We start from the raw sequence: 14,685 nt of genomic DNA on the forward strand, positions 1-14,685 counted from the left end.
GTAGTAAAGGACCCTGGGGTGAGGCAGAAGAGAACTGCCACCATCTACCGTGTAAGCACTGCATATAGGGATTGGGTGGGGAAGGAATGATCATTGACTACATATCAATAAAAATTATTTCTTTAATGATGGAAAAATTGTTTTCAATCTGTTATAGCTTATGATTAAATGGTTGGAACAACCGGAAGCATGGAGGAAAGGTTAAATTAGAATAAATAGTCTAGCATTGAAACACAAAATTGAGACTCTCAATGAGGGTTCCAAGCAAGTGTTTTATGAAAGGATGAGAAAGAAAAAAAGTGGCTTATAGATTTCCTTCCTTCCATCCATCCTTTGTAATTTCCTTCCTTCTTGCTTTCAACAAATATTTACTGCTTGTCAACTACACGCAAAGCATATACTCTAGACGTGATGAAATATGCAGGCAAAAATCTTGCACTTATGGGACTTAAATTTTAAATTCTAGTGGGGGTAGAGATGATGGATGTGCACATAAATAGATGAGATAAGTTCACATGGTGATCAGTGCTGTGAGGGAATGATGAATGACGTGTTTGTGAGTTTCGGTGGTTTTGGTGTTAGATCACATTAGATACAGTGATCTGAGAGGAAATCTCTGAAAAGGTAAGATTTGAGCTGAGACTTGAAGAATCAGAAAGATAAAAGTGATTGAACAGCGGAAGGAACAGGTTTCCCAATAGAGAGAAGAGACTTGTGGATGTAAAGGGCTCAGATTACTGCAAGTACCAAATGAGGTTCCTGTGCTAGAGGCCAGAAGGGCAGAGGACTCTGCGGTCTGAGTGGAGACAGAACCATGCAGTGCTTTGCACTTTGTAGCAAGGAGCTAGGCTATTCAAATGGAATAATTTTATTGTAGTGCAAAGGGGAGTCACTGAGGGGTTTTTAAGCATGGGTTGACATGGTCTAATTATGTTTTAGAAATTCAAGAGGCATTAAAGTTTGAAAATAAAGGAATTGTCAAAGGCATACTAGGCAAATGACAGTAGTGTGAATTCAAGGCAAAATAAAACCAATAAACGAAGCCAAGTAGCCTGTATTAGTTTCCTAGGATTGTTGTAACCAAGTACCACAAACTGAGTGGCTTAAACAACAGAAATTTATTGTCTCACAGTTTTGGAGGCTAGAAGTCTAAGATCAGAGGTTGGTTCCTTCTGAGGGCTGGGAGAGAGAGTCAGCTGCATGCCTGTCTCCTAGATTCTGGTGGTTCGTTGGTAATCTTTGGCATTCCTGGGCTTGTAAATGCACCCAGGTCTCTGGCTTCATTTTCACATGGTGTTCACATCATGTTTCTTCTGTTCATGCCTGTGTCCAAATTTCCTCTTTTTATAGGGACACCAGTCATATTGGAGTCCATCCTTATGACCTTATTTTAGCTTGAATACATCTGCAAAGACCCTATTTCCAAACTAGGTCACTTTCTGAGGTACTAAGGGTTAGGACTTCAACATACCTTTTTGGGGACACAATTCAACACATAATTTTGTAATGAAAATTTGTAACTAACTTCAACCAAGATATAACATCATGAGTATCATTATACCAAAAATATAACTTTAAGATAATTAATAATTAAAAAAGCAATATTAAAGACACATTGGTAGTATGAACTTTTAGTTCACTTATTTTATATCAGGAGACACTAAATAGAAAAGAAGAAGAAGAAGAAGGAGAAGGATAAAGAAGACCAAAGTAAATTAATTAATAACAAAGAGCTGACTGAAATGATCAAACCCATATGGTAAAAACATAAATTAAACCTACAAATGTCTACAAACTATTTGTAAAAATTCAGTATATATTAATAGGCCCTCAAAAAACAATCCCAATTTAAAAACTTACAAAGTAGAGGCAGAGGATATAAACTGAACACAGTACAGTAAATGGACAGGAAAATAATAAACTCAGAAAAAAAGAACCAAAAACAAATAATTTACAGCTAAAAAATTGTAAATATCTCTTTCTAAAATGACTTTCTAAATGACTCTAAATGACTTTCTAAATGACATTTAGAAAATGACTTTCTAAAATGACTCTTGACTCAGAGAAATCAAACTTAAAATTGCAGAATATTTAGAGAGTAAAGATGATGAAAACATCACATATCCCTTGCACCTACATTATAAGTTGGGAATTGTTCTAAGTTAAATGCATAACATTAACAACTTATCTTGATAAATAAAAAATAATTAAAGTAAATGAATTATCAATGTTGAAAAGTCAGAGAAAGAAAACACATTAAATCTAAGGAGAATAAATAAGAAAGCTAGAAATTAACAAATTATAAAAGAGCTGATTATTTGAAACAAACATAAAATAGAGAAGTCAATAGGTAGGCTAAACAATCCAAGAGGGGAAAAGCAAAATATATGGAATAAGACATTAAAATGAGAAAATAAATACAGATAAAAAGGAAATTGAAAGATATATGCACAATTAAGTATGAAAACCAAATGATTCCTTAGGACAACATAAATAAGCAAAACTGACCATGAAAAAAAGAAAGAAACTTAAACAGACCAAATAACTGGAAGATACAAAGATATTGTCAAAGACTTTATCAATATCACCGCCACTACCCTTCTGCCCCTCTGCCTATGGGAGACCCAGACAATTTCAAGGTCCAGTCTGCTAGATCTTCAAATAGTGAATTTCTCTAATGCTAATTAAATAGTCCCAGGGCATAGAAAATACAAGAAAGAAAGAATCTGATTTTCTTTTTCAACGAAGGCACAGTATCTATATCAAAACCCACAATGATGGCAAATTTAATAACATCTGTAGACTAATGTCTTAAATACGTGGCTACGTGGCCAACAACACAGTGTAAGAAGGAAAAGGAAGGAGGAGGATGAGGAGAGGAAGTTGTTGTTGTTTAAAAAAAAAAGAAGGATGAAAAGAAAAAGAAGGAAAATGTAAATAGTCAAAGAGAAAATGTTATCTTCAAAACCAGAGACCTTCTGAGATCCTTCTAGAGGTAAAACAAGACAGTGTGCAGCTCACCTCTGCAGCATCTTTGGGTTTGTTGCTTTAGTTATCACCAGCGTGTTTTTACAGCTACCTGCGGGAGATTTTCTACTGAATTTAGTTCCAAAGAGCCCTATTCCTAAACTGTTCCTTTTTTTGGGTGCTATTAATTGTGTAACTGTGCTTCTCTGTTGTTTTGATAGCTGAAACATTTAAGAACCAAAAATACGGCTCATCTTTAGTAAGTGTATCTACTTTTAGCATCATCCTAGGCACTACTTTATGTCCATCTTCTGTTTTTCTGTCTTCTCTGGCAGGATGAGTATAAGCCCAGGCTTTTGCAGGTTGTCCTGGTGTAACTGTTTAATAGAGTCTCTTTCATTCTTAAAAGTGTTATGTGTTGTGACAATAAATGACATAACTGCCTTAGCTTTAAGTGAAAAGTTTTGTTTTTCAAAGCCACAGGACATTTTCCAGGGAAAATGAGCCATTAAAGAGAATATAACTTTGAAGGTCTCCTCGACTGCTCCATAGATTCAACTCCACCTTTCTCCTTTGACTAGAAAGTATGATTTTTTTTTTCCTCTCTCTACTCCTAATTGACACCATTCCCCTCTCATCATGGGCCATGTCCCTCCCTTTTGGTCACATGTAGCCTTGCTGGAGATTTATACATTTCATGATATACATGTATACATCGTGTGTAATTAATATCACATTTATCCTTCTTAATTTCAGTATCCTGTTGGTAGCCAACCAGGAAGCCACCGCACTGGTTGGCTAGCATCACAGGGACCTGGTAGGAAAGGGCACCTTTGAGGACAGGTCCCCGCCCATCCCAGGCTCAGTTTTCAGTGCCCTGTGGAAGAAGGAGTGCAGGAGTTATGTTACATGGTTGCCTGTTCCTCTGCAGAAGCAGCGTGCTACTTCTCAGGCTGCTTCTTTTTCAGACCTTCCTCATTCTGTCAGAGTGTCCTGGCCAGTACTTCGTTTCCTCCTGAATCATCATGTTGGTCAATTTCCTGATCACTGGGTTTATTTTCGTCGCTGGGGCAGCTTTGATGAGCTGAGTCTTTCCGAGCTCGCGCTCACACTTCCCCCCAGTCAGCTCTGCCGAGGGCTGCCACTCATCTCCCTTGTCAACCTGGGGATACCTGTATCCAGGATCCCGGAGGCTCCACCCAGCTGGGCTCAGCCTGGAAGCCACAGGACAGCACTGCGCATGCCCAGTGCTAGGTCCCGCCAAGCCTGCGCAGCCTTCACCCTGGACAGCCCTCTGGGCTGGGCTCGTTTTAACAGATTTTTTAGTTGAATTTCATTTATAAAATTGTTTTCCTCAGAGCGCTTCTTTGCTCACATCTCATAGACCTTGGCAAGTCATGTTCTTATTTTTAGTAATGCCCAGTTCGTCGTTAGTTTGTTTTAATTCTGATTTCTTGGTGGATTCATAATCTATTGTGAGGAGTGTTGTATGCTTTTGTTTCCTTGGTGTTGGACTGGCTCTCTTTTCTACTTTGGTGAAATTTATAGCCCAGGAATATCACTGCCTTTATGATCTCTAGTTTATGGAATTTATGGGGAAATTCTTTGTTGCCTAGTACATGATCAATTTTTATTACTGTGTAATGGACTTTTGAGAGAATCTGTGTATATTTTCCATACCCTTAATTATTTGCTGACTGATTGAAAAGGGCATGTCAACATTTTTCATTTATGATTTTGTAGTTTTATCAAATATCTTACATTTCTAACATTTTGAGTTATATATTTTATGTAACATCAGTCAACGCATAGAGTTACCTATTATAACTCCTTGGTCGATGGCGCCTTTTACTGATACGAAATATCCATTTTTGTCACATTGAGTGGGTTTTTGTTGTTATGTTTTTGTTTTGGTTTTGGTTTTTTACCCAGGGGATACTTTAGAACATAATGTTAGCCGATAACATTGCTTTCATTTTATTCATACTTGATTAGGATGTCTTTGCCCAGCTCTCTTTCAGTCTTTCTGTCTTATTATTTCCTCTTAAGTGTGTCTCTTTAAATATCATGTAGCTGCACTTTTGTGTTTATTGATTTAAGAATGCATTTATTTGTTCATTTACTGGAGAATTTAATTATTCTCCTTTATGGTGATCTGTTTCATTGGTCTTTATAATATTTAGAGATTGAATTTACTGCATAATAGACTTTCTAAATTTCTGTGGCTTAAACAAACAAACGGGGTGTGTTGGTAAAGAAAGGGAGAATGGTTGTTGGATAAACAACTAGGACCTTTGTGACATCTTAGTTTTTTATCTTATTAGAGAAGCGGAATGACATGGTGATTGAGAATTTTGAGAGACATGACCTTAAGCATTGGCTTCTCCACTTCATCTTGAACAAGTTAATTTTCCCAAATTGCACTTCTTTCATATAATGTGAATAACCTTCTTAAAATACTGTAGGGAGTATTGTAAACCCTTCAAGGGTGTAGTAAGTACTGACCATTCACTGATATTTACATTCCTTATTTGTTCCTTTTTGTTAATTTTATTTATTTTCTTTTGTATCTTTTGACTTGGGATTTCCCATTTTTAATAGAATATCATAGGTATATCAGTAAATGAAATTCAGAACAAACTTCCCACCTGTATTTCTCTCTAATAATATCTCTGCATGTTTTATATCTATATACTGCTCTCTCCTGAGACCTTTGGCATGTTTTTCCTCCACACTACCCCTCCTTCCTTCCAGAAATTGTTGAATTAATCTGAACACTCAGTTCCAGATTGCTACTGTGTTTTTTAGTTTTTTTGGCTTTTAGCATTATACAGCTGGTCAGATTTCCTTCTTAATATTTGCTTTAGAGTTAAAAATTTCATTAATTTTACCAGTTTTATTAGGTACCATTTTTTCTTACGTAACTTATTTTATCGTTCTAATTTTTTTTTTCTTGAGTACTTGCCGTATTCACTCGCGAGGGAAATTGTGGGTGGTACACTTTCCGAATTGTTAAATCTCCCCCAGTTTTTCCCCCTTGCTCTCATAAGTGAACGATAATTTGGTTGGGTTTAGAATTCTTGGCTTGTAATCCTTTTTCCTAAAACCTCTGTAAATGCTGTTCCAAAGTGTTCTGGCTACTTAAGGATACCAAACTCTTGTCTCTCAGCTCCAAATCCACCCTCTCTCCCCTGCTTTGTGATGCGAGGCTAGTGCACAGCAACCACATGTCTCTTTGGTCAGCTCCCTTGTGCTCTAGAGGAGGGGAAGGGAACTGCCTTCCTGTGTTTTACGTCTAGTTTTTTCAGCCTCACTTCATCAATGGCTTTTTCTTCCAGTAGCAGTGCTTGGTTTCAGTTTCCAGGCTTTTCCAACAGTACCAGGACCAAGCTCACAGTGTCTCTTCAGATGTACCATTACCAGCCAACCCAGGATCCCTCCTCCCAAGTCTGAAGCCCCCTTCCAAAGGGCATCTCTTTGATGCCCTTTGGCATCGAATGTTTTTAAATGTTGAGAATCCCAACCTCCCTTTGTTGATCTCTCAGCCAGTCCTTGGGGGTGCAACTTCTTGCAGTTACTGCCTCTGTGTCACCCCCGTGTTCCTTGGTCTTCTCAGTCCTCCAGTACTATTTAACAGCGTTTTAGAATCTCACCAGGAGCACTGATTGTAATTCTTAGATGTTTAATTACATATTCTATGCTCACTCTTTCACTGGACGTTATTTCATCTGTGTGCCCGATCCCCCCGTTTTCTTATACCTCCCGTATACCTGGCAATTCTCTGGTGTCCTCTCATATTCACAAGTGAAGCTTTAGAGTATTCATAGCGCCCCTCATTAACTGCGCTGGTGGCTGTTTGGATTCTGAAGACACCCATAACCACCCACCCACTAAACGGGCTTTAAGCCCCACTGTAGAAATCACAGCTCAGGTGGCGGGCTTCCTACCCCTCCCGAAGAGCCAGCACTTCCAGACTTGGCCCCTTCCGCCCGAGGGAAGTTCATGAGTCCTCTCAGAATACCTCCCACTTCTACCTGACTCACCAAACAGCCTTCACAAACTGTTAGCTCCCAGTGCTTTATTTTGGTTTGGTACACATTTTGTTGCTTATTATATATAATTTCTGGATCGTCCTTTTTAGGTTTGTGGCATGAAGTTGATATTGTTCTTAGATTGAATAAAACTAAATTTTTCTTCTTTTATTTATTTTTTTTGTTAACTTTATGGTGTGGAGGACTCTAAATATATGACCTTGTTACCATAGTTCTGGAAGCCTGTCAATACATGATTTATAGATGCAGAATCACCTGTGGGATTTAGTAAGAGAGAAAAAATATGTAATCATACGTAAGGAGAAGAAAAAAGATTTCATGGGAACTATTAATAATTATCAATCTACTGATATATATATATATATGCACACACATATGCATATCCACTCCCAGCATTTTTCCTGAGCTTCAGACTACATTTGTAACCAAATATCTCCATGAGACCCACAGTCTTAGTGATATCTCCATTACACTTGATTCAGATGTTAAAATGGAACTGACAGTAAGAGTTGGGACCCCAAGAAAAATAGATGCCACTAACTCCCATTAACCGGCATCACTGCCACTTACAAAGCACTTGGAAGAAGGCTAGTTGAAGCTCTTAGCATCTTGACCAACCCCATGTAAATTTGGGTAAGCTGGAAATTGAAGAGGATTTTGGAACAAGCTCTTATTGTGGCAGAGGTATTGGGTGGGTGGGTGGGGGTTCCTCCCCTGCCAAGCAAGGGACCACTTAGAAAGGTCAGCTGGCATCTCTTGGAACTCTGGGGACACAGAGAGCTGATGTCTGCCTCTTTGGTGAAGAGGGATGGCCACACTGAAGAGAATCTGTCCTTCTAGTGTTTGTTGGGGCAAAGAGTGCTTGAGCTTGCCCGTGGGCCAGATGTGGGTCACGTGTGAGAGTCTTCTCGAACCTGCCCAGTTAGGCATCCGGAGGGGGAAGAGTTCCAGCAGAATACAAGAGTGCAAGGTGCACTGAGAAAAGAGTTGGGAGCAGCCAGCGAGAGAAGACGCTTTCACTCAGCTTAAGGGAACCGCAGAGGGGACGCTTAGCAATTGAATGTTATCAAGCTGCAGCCTGTCTGCCCCCTCCCCTTGCACTTCTGATCCGTTTAAGTTGCTCTCCTTTATTTTCCTAGCATGCATCTTCTCACATACCACCTAAGGTACATATTAATTACTATTTATTGTCTAGACCATAAGCTCCATAAAGGCAGGGATATTTGTATATGTTGTTGAATGATGTTTCCCAGTCAGCAGAATAATACTTGAGTCATGATAGGTACTAAAGAAATCTGTTGAATATGAATTGAATTGGGAATCTCCAACAACCCAGGAAAATAAACAGTAAACACCTCCCGTGCCCGGAGAGCCCAAGGGTGAGAGCGTAGTGATCTAACACCAGTCAAGTCCAACATTTCCTGCTATTACCTCCCCTTTCTGTTCACCGCCTGACACTGACCTACAGTTCTCAGAGGCCAGAGGTACCCTAGTCAGTAGGCAGCTAGGACTAAAAAAACAAAAAGGGTTAACAGAGAAGAAACTAATCTCTTTTTGCCTACTAGTAGCCTGCTCGAGGAACACCTGAACTGGAAGGGAGTGAAGCTTTAATTGTAAATAAAATACAGTTTTACACAGGACTGAACATATTTTTTTAAATGTTTGGAAACTAGAAATAACTGATTACCTACAGTTGACCTAAAAATTCACCGAGGCTGCAAAATATTTCATCCAAATGTATTGAGGGTTTTAAATGGGTAAATTTCTGATTATATTCCACAGATTCTCATTTTACAGACCAGATATATTGGCAAGTTAAAGTGCTCATTTTCTCTTCTCACTTTATAGCATGTTCCCTCCTGTCAGAATTCTGCCCATCCTTTAGATGGGCATGTTTGGGACTGTTTCTTCTCCGACATCATAGGCAATTCAAGTTCAGAGTCTGTATCTCATGGCCCTCATTTTCTAGCGTGTAATGAAGTGCATAACACATATTAAGCACTTAATAAATGTTTGATGAGTGAGTGAATGAATAAACAAAGGACTGCTTGAGCTCAGAAAACCTTAGGAGCAGCAGAAAGGACAAATTGTTTATTCTGAAGTGTGTGAACGTTAAAATTAGGTAGGTAAAATGGGTAGGTACATGCTCGTTTATTGAATACCCAGTAAAGGTCCAATCAGTTTTTGTTGAGTGAATGAATGAATGCTAACATAAATGCATGTGTGGGAAAAAATGGCTACAGATATATAGGCAAGGGAAAAAGGTAAAACACAATTTTGTTGGTATGTTTATGCATCTATGTTCATGCTAATAGAATGGATCTGTACATTTGTCTGTGGTTTTTTTTTCTTTTTCAGGTGATCCTTGTCTTTGTCCTAAGCATTGGGTCTCTTATAATCTATTTCATCAACTCCACTGAGTGAGTAAAATCCCCTGTCAATCTTGTCTGCTCATATCAGTAGCTTATGAGCTAATTTGGAATATTCTGTCAGGAATAATGCTTACTATACTTTCACGTAAACTCACACACGCAAGCTCATAAGAAAAGGATAAGTGTTTAGTTTCCCCTAGGAAGTACTAAACCCAGCTCCACAAACAAACGAAAAAATGCATGAGTTTCTCCTGTATCCTGTCATTCTGCACTGCTAGGAGCTGGGGTGCTGTGCATATGTCTATTCTAGTTTCTGGGACTACAAGCTTCCAGCTGTTGTCTCCTCCTTTGGACCGTTTATGTGGGTCTTACGTGCCTTTGGATTCCTTAGGTGTTAAAGCAGAAGTTCTGTAGTCATTTCAGGGTTTCTCATAGGTTCTAGACAAGTTTGGATGGTCTGAGGAAAGAAAATGCTAGACCTCACCGGGGATGTAGGAGCAAACTATCCTCTGTTCTTCTCTGAAGGCATTCCCTTCTCCTGTGCCAAAGTTAGGACAGCTTCTTGGACACAACCCAACCTAATCTGAACTCCATGCTGATCCTCTGGGAATTTTTTTGGATTTCCAGCTAAAGTAAAACTGGGATTACAGGGCCACACAAGTCAGGCAACTTTAGAGATCCTACAGAAACTAGAAGTCTTCGTTTTGTGGATTCCTTACTGACCTTTTAGGAACATTTCCTTGGAATTTGCTTCAGATCAGTTCATTGGACGCAGAGTAGCTCTCTATCAGAAGTATACTGAAGCCAAAATTTCCTGGCTGGGTAAGATGGTCTTGCACACCAAAAAGAGCCACATAACCTCTGTGCCTCTGAATCCCATTGATAAAATGAAAATGGAACCAATAAACTCTGAAAAGAAGAGCAGGTAATTCTGTTATTTTCAGCTACATTCACGGCCCAGTGGTTTTGTTCATGCATACCTCTACTCCCAAGAGAAAAGTAATTTCCTTGAGATGTGCACATAAGTGTCTGGGTTGACCATTCATGGTAAATAAATAGAAAATTGCCCACCCGTTCTCTTTATTTGGTCCTCTGTAGCCACAGCTTTTAAAATGTCCACCTTTATAAGCTGTCTTTGTTTCTTTTCCAGCCCTTTTGGAAGCTGTTCTTCATACCAAGACAAAACCATCCCGATTGATTTGACTTTCAATGCTTTCTTTAGTTTCTATTTTGGATTGAGAGTAAGTACCTATTGAACATGGGAGTAAACAGGGGAATACAACCGGCACACTGTAAAGAGATCTGTGTTACACAAAGAGATGCCTTCCTTAGAAAATCTGCCTATGCTTTCAGGCTCTAAAGCCAGAGGGTCTGGGCCCTCAATTGTCAAATGTATAGCGAGACCCCCAAACTCTCTCCTGCACTTGAAACTGTAAACCAGGTCAACAATTTTAACACAAATGAAAAGGATTCCTTGTTAAGATATCGTCACCCTATCACCCTGTCCTTCTTATTGGCTTCCCACTTGCCACTCAGAAGAGAGACTGGTAATCACAAGAGAGCAGAACCTGAGTAACAAACCTCTGAAAATGTCATTGGCTCCACTGATGACATATGTGCCGTATAAATCTATAAAATACTCTTGTGTCTTTAATTTTGTTGCATTCATGTATTCAATAGTTCTCTCATTCCACAAGCACTTTTTGAGGGCCCACCCTAGATCTAGATTCTAGATTTATCTATCTCATGTTTGTGAGATAGATATACACACACACATATATACACACACACAGGCACACACAGACATGTACACACACACATATACACACATATATGCACACATATACACACATACATACCCATATATACACACAGACACACATATACACACATATATATGCAGACATATACACACATACATACACATACACACACATGCACACATATATACACACATATACATACACATATACACACACATATATACACTCACATATGTACCCATATACACACACGTATACACACGTACACACATACACACATATATACACACACGTATATATACACACATATACACACACACATGCACACATATATACACACACATACACAAACGTATATATATACACACATATATATACGCATATATACACACACATATATATACATACGTACACACACAAACATATACACACACAGGTATATATATGCACATGTAAGTGTATATATAATATGTATGTGCGTATGAAAGGTATGGTATGTATGTATTTCTGTGACCTTCCTTCAAACTTATTTCAACCACACTGGCCATCACAGTCTTATTTTTACAGCAGCCCCTCCCTTCTGGAAGCACCTGCTTTCTTATTCCAAATAGGGAAGCTCATAAACACAAGCCTTGGCCAACCAAGCTTCTAGACCTTTTCCATTGAAGACCATCCTACATCTTGTATCTTCATTGCTCACAAGTAGGGGGTTTTACCTATATAATTGTATATATATCAGGAAGCTCTAGGAGCAGTAGGAAGGTCAAAGTGATTATTCTGAAGTAGGAGAGTTAAGATCTGGTAAGTAAGGTGGATTCACGTTCATTCATTGAATACCCCCTAAAGTACAATCTCTTTATCTATATGAATATATAGGTGTATGTGTGTGTGTGTGTGTGTATATATATATTTATTTATTTATTTATTTATTTATTTATTTATTTATTTATATTTATATATATAAGTGTGTATTTACTTATATAGCTATATAAATATATGTGGGTGTATGTATGTATACATTGTATGTATGTAATAGAATGCGGTCAGAGCTTCAGTTGGTGGATGAAGTGTACCTGAAAAGAGCCACTCTTGTGTTCACTGTAGAATTTTTGAGGGTAACAGAATCTGGGGTCTTCTGTTTTCATTTCATAGTTTTTGGCAGCTGACGACAAGGTCAAGTTCTGGTTGGAGATGAATTCGATTGTAGACATCTTTACCATTCCACCAACGTTTATTTCTTATTATTTGAAGAGTAACTGGCTAGGTAGGTGAGTTGTGGGAATCAGAAGCAATCTCAGGAAAAACCCCTCAACATTCATCTGTAAGTATCTTTTCATTTTCCTTTAAAGCCTAAATGGCGTTTAAAAAAAATTCCTCCCCATGATCGCATGGTTTCGTAATACATTTCCAGAACCCATTCTTTTTTTTACCCCAGTCCCTGGCGATGGGCCTGATGCCAGTAGGTGTACAGGGTGGTTTATTGTTTATGGATTATCCACACCTGAGGGCAGGGCGCCAACATCCTAGCCCCCTGTGGCACCTTTGTGCTGAGATCCCACATGACTGGGAGAAGTGAAAAGCCTCCCGTGGTCTTTAAAAAGTATAAGTCATCATATCCAGACATGCGGTGACCTGTTAGAGAGTTTTTTAATGAGTTACTTTGTCTTTAAGGTGGATGTATTGCCAGTACGTGGGCATTCTGTGGCTTTTGTCAGTTTGTATGTAATCTTATACTGTTATTTATTATCTACAAAATATTTTTTACTAGTGTTACTATCAAACTACATAAAGGCAAACAACATGCAAACCCTGGGGCGCGTATCACAGAGACTCTATAGTCAGGAGTTAAAGTGGTTTATGGGTCACTTGCTCTCCATTCTAAAGAAGAGTTAAATAGAGTAAAACGTGAGTTGTGCTTATTGCATACTTTGTAATAATACTACTACTCAGCAACCCTTTGAGGTAGGTGTCATTACAATTCCCATTTTACAGATGAGGAACTGGAGAAGCTAAGGGCGTTGCTTTAGATTACAACAGCCATTAAGTGAACCAGAATTTGAACCAGTGCTCAGGTCTTGAACTGATGACATTGTAAGATACTATATTTGAGCATTTCAGGGAAAGAAAGAACGTGAGCAGTCCCAGGTGTGGTATAATTCAGACTGCTCCCTCAGTGACCCTCATCTTTCAGCAGCTTTCTTTTTTTGATTGCTTTGTAGGTTTAAGGTTCTTAAGAGCATTGCGGCTGCTGGAACTCCCTCAAATCTTGCAAATTCTGAGAGCCATCAGGACCAGGTACATGCCAGCCCTGCCTCAAGTACTACTTACTCACTCATTCGGATTAGGAAATTCAAATGTTAACTGAACCTTCAACTCAGCTCATTTCCCATCAGAAACTTCAGTGCAAAAGTCACAAAATCCCTTACTTTACAAGATACCATCCGCTTACTTTTCTCTCACTTCATTAACCTCACACACAGGCTGGAAAGTTTGCAATCATCTTGAAGAGTTTGTTTCTTCTCTGTTTCTTGGACCTACAATGTGTCAGTCCATTTAGGTTTTAATTCTCCCCCCACCGAAAAAAAATTTTTTTTAATCAAAGCAATTCAGACAAAATAGACTTTATAAAGACTGTTACAAGAGATAAGGAAGGAGACAACATAATGACCAAGGGATCAATCCAAGAAGAAGATATAACAATTGTAAACATTTGTGCACCCAACATAGGTGCACCTCAATACATAAGGCAAATGCTAACGGCCATAAAAGGGGAAATCGACAGTAACACAATAATAGTGGGGGACAGATCGTCCTGACAGAGAATAAGGAAACGCAAGCCTTAAATGACACATTAGACCAGGTAGACTTAATTGATATTTATAGGACATTCCATCCGAAAGCAGCAGAATACACTTGCTTTCTCAAGTGCACACAGAACGTTCTCCAGGATAGACCACATCTTGGGTTGCAAACCAAGCCTCGGTGAATATAAGATAATTCAAATCCTATCAAGCATCTTTTCTGACCACAATACTATGAGATTAGAAATCAATTATAGGAAAAAGAAACTGTAAAAAACAAACACATGAGGGCTAAACAGTCTGTTACTAAATAATCCGTGGATCACTGAAGAAATCAGACACTTTGACTCTATACACTCGTTGTCGTGAATCGATCCTCTGCTGTCTAGGAATGTAAGACAATTCCTCCAAGCCTGAGAGCTGCCCAGCAGCAGCAGTGAGCTCTTGCTTACAGAAACAGAGCTACCTAAATAGCTCCAAAAAAATAAAATTACAGTTAAAAAAAATTCCAAACTACCTTTAAGCAGAAATCCTGTTAAAGTTTTAGGCAATTTGGTCTAACGTTACCCACTCACAATCTCCATGCCTCTGCATTCTCACTAGAAGCATCACATAGTACCGGCCAGCTGGGTCTCACTGCTATGGGTTGATGCTTTATGGAGCATTTGCGCTCGGAAAGGGCTGTTCTTGTGTGGTCAGTAGCCTTGCTGAGAACCACAGAGATTTCAGC

General features: G+C 38.8%; 1 protein-coding gene across 1 annotated transcript in view; it reads left to right on the forward strand.

Moving 5' to 3' along the window:
• KCNU1 (potassium calcium-activated channel subfamily U member 1) overlaps positions 1 to 14,685 on the forward strand; it is a 188,971-nt gene that overhangs the window by 53,921 nt on the left and 120,365 nt on the right. Inside the window, exons 6-9 of the mRNA XM_073798726.1 lie at positions 9,378 to 9,439; positions 10,542 to 10,632; positions 12,307 to 12,418; positions 13,374 to 13,449. Coding sequence (XP_073654827.1) covers positions 9,378 to 9,439; positions 10,542 to 10,632; positions 12,307 to 12,418; positions 13,374 to 13,449 — 341 coding nt within the window. The remainder of the gene's footprint in view (positions 1 to 9,377; positions 9,440 to 10,541; positions 10,633 to 12,306; positions 12,419 to 13,373; positions 13,450 to 14,685) is intronic.

Source organism: Tursiops truncatus, chromosome 21 (assembly GCF_011762595.2).
Source record: "Tursiops truncatus isolate mTurTru1 chromosome 21, mTurTru1.mat.Y, whole genome shotgun sequence".
NCBI lineage: Eukaryota > Metazoa > Chordata > Mammalia > Artiodactyla > Delphinidae > Tursiops > Tursiops truncatus.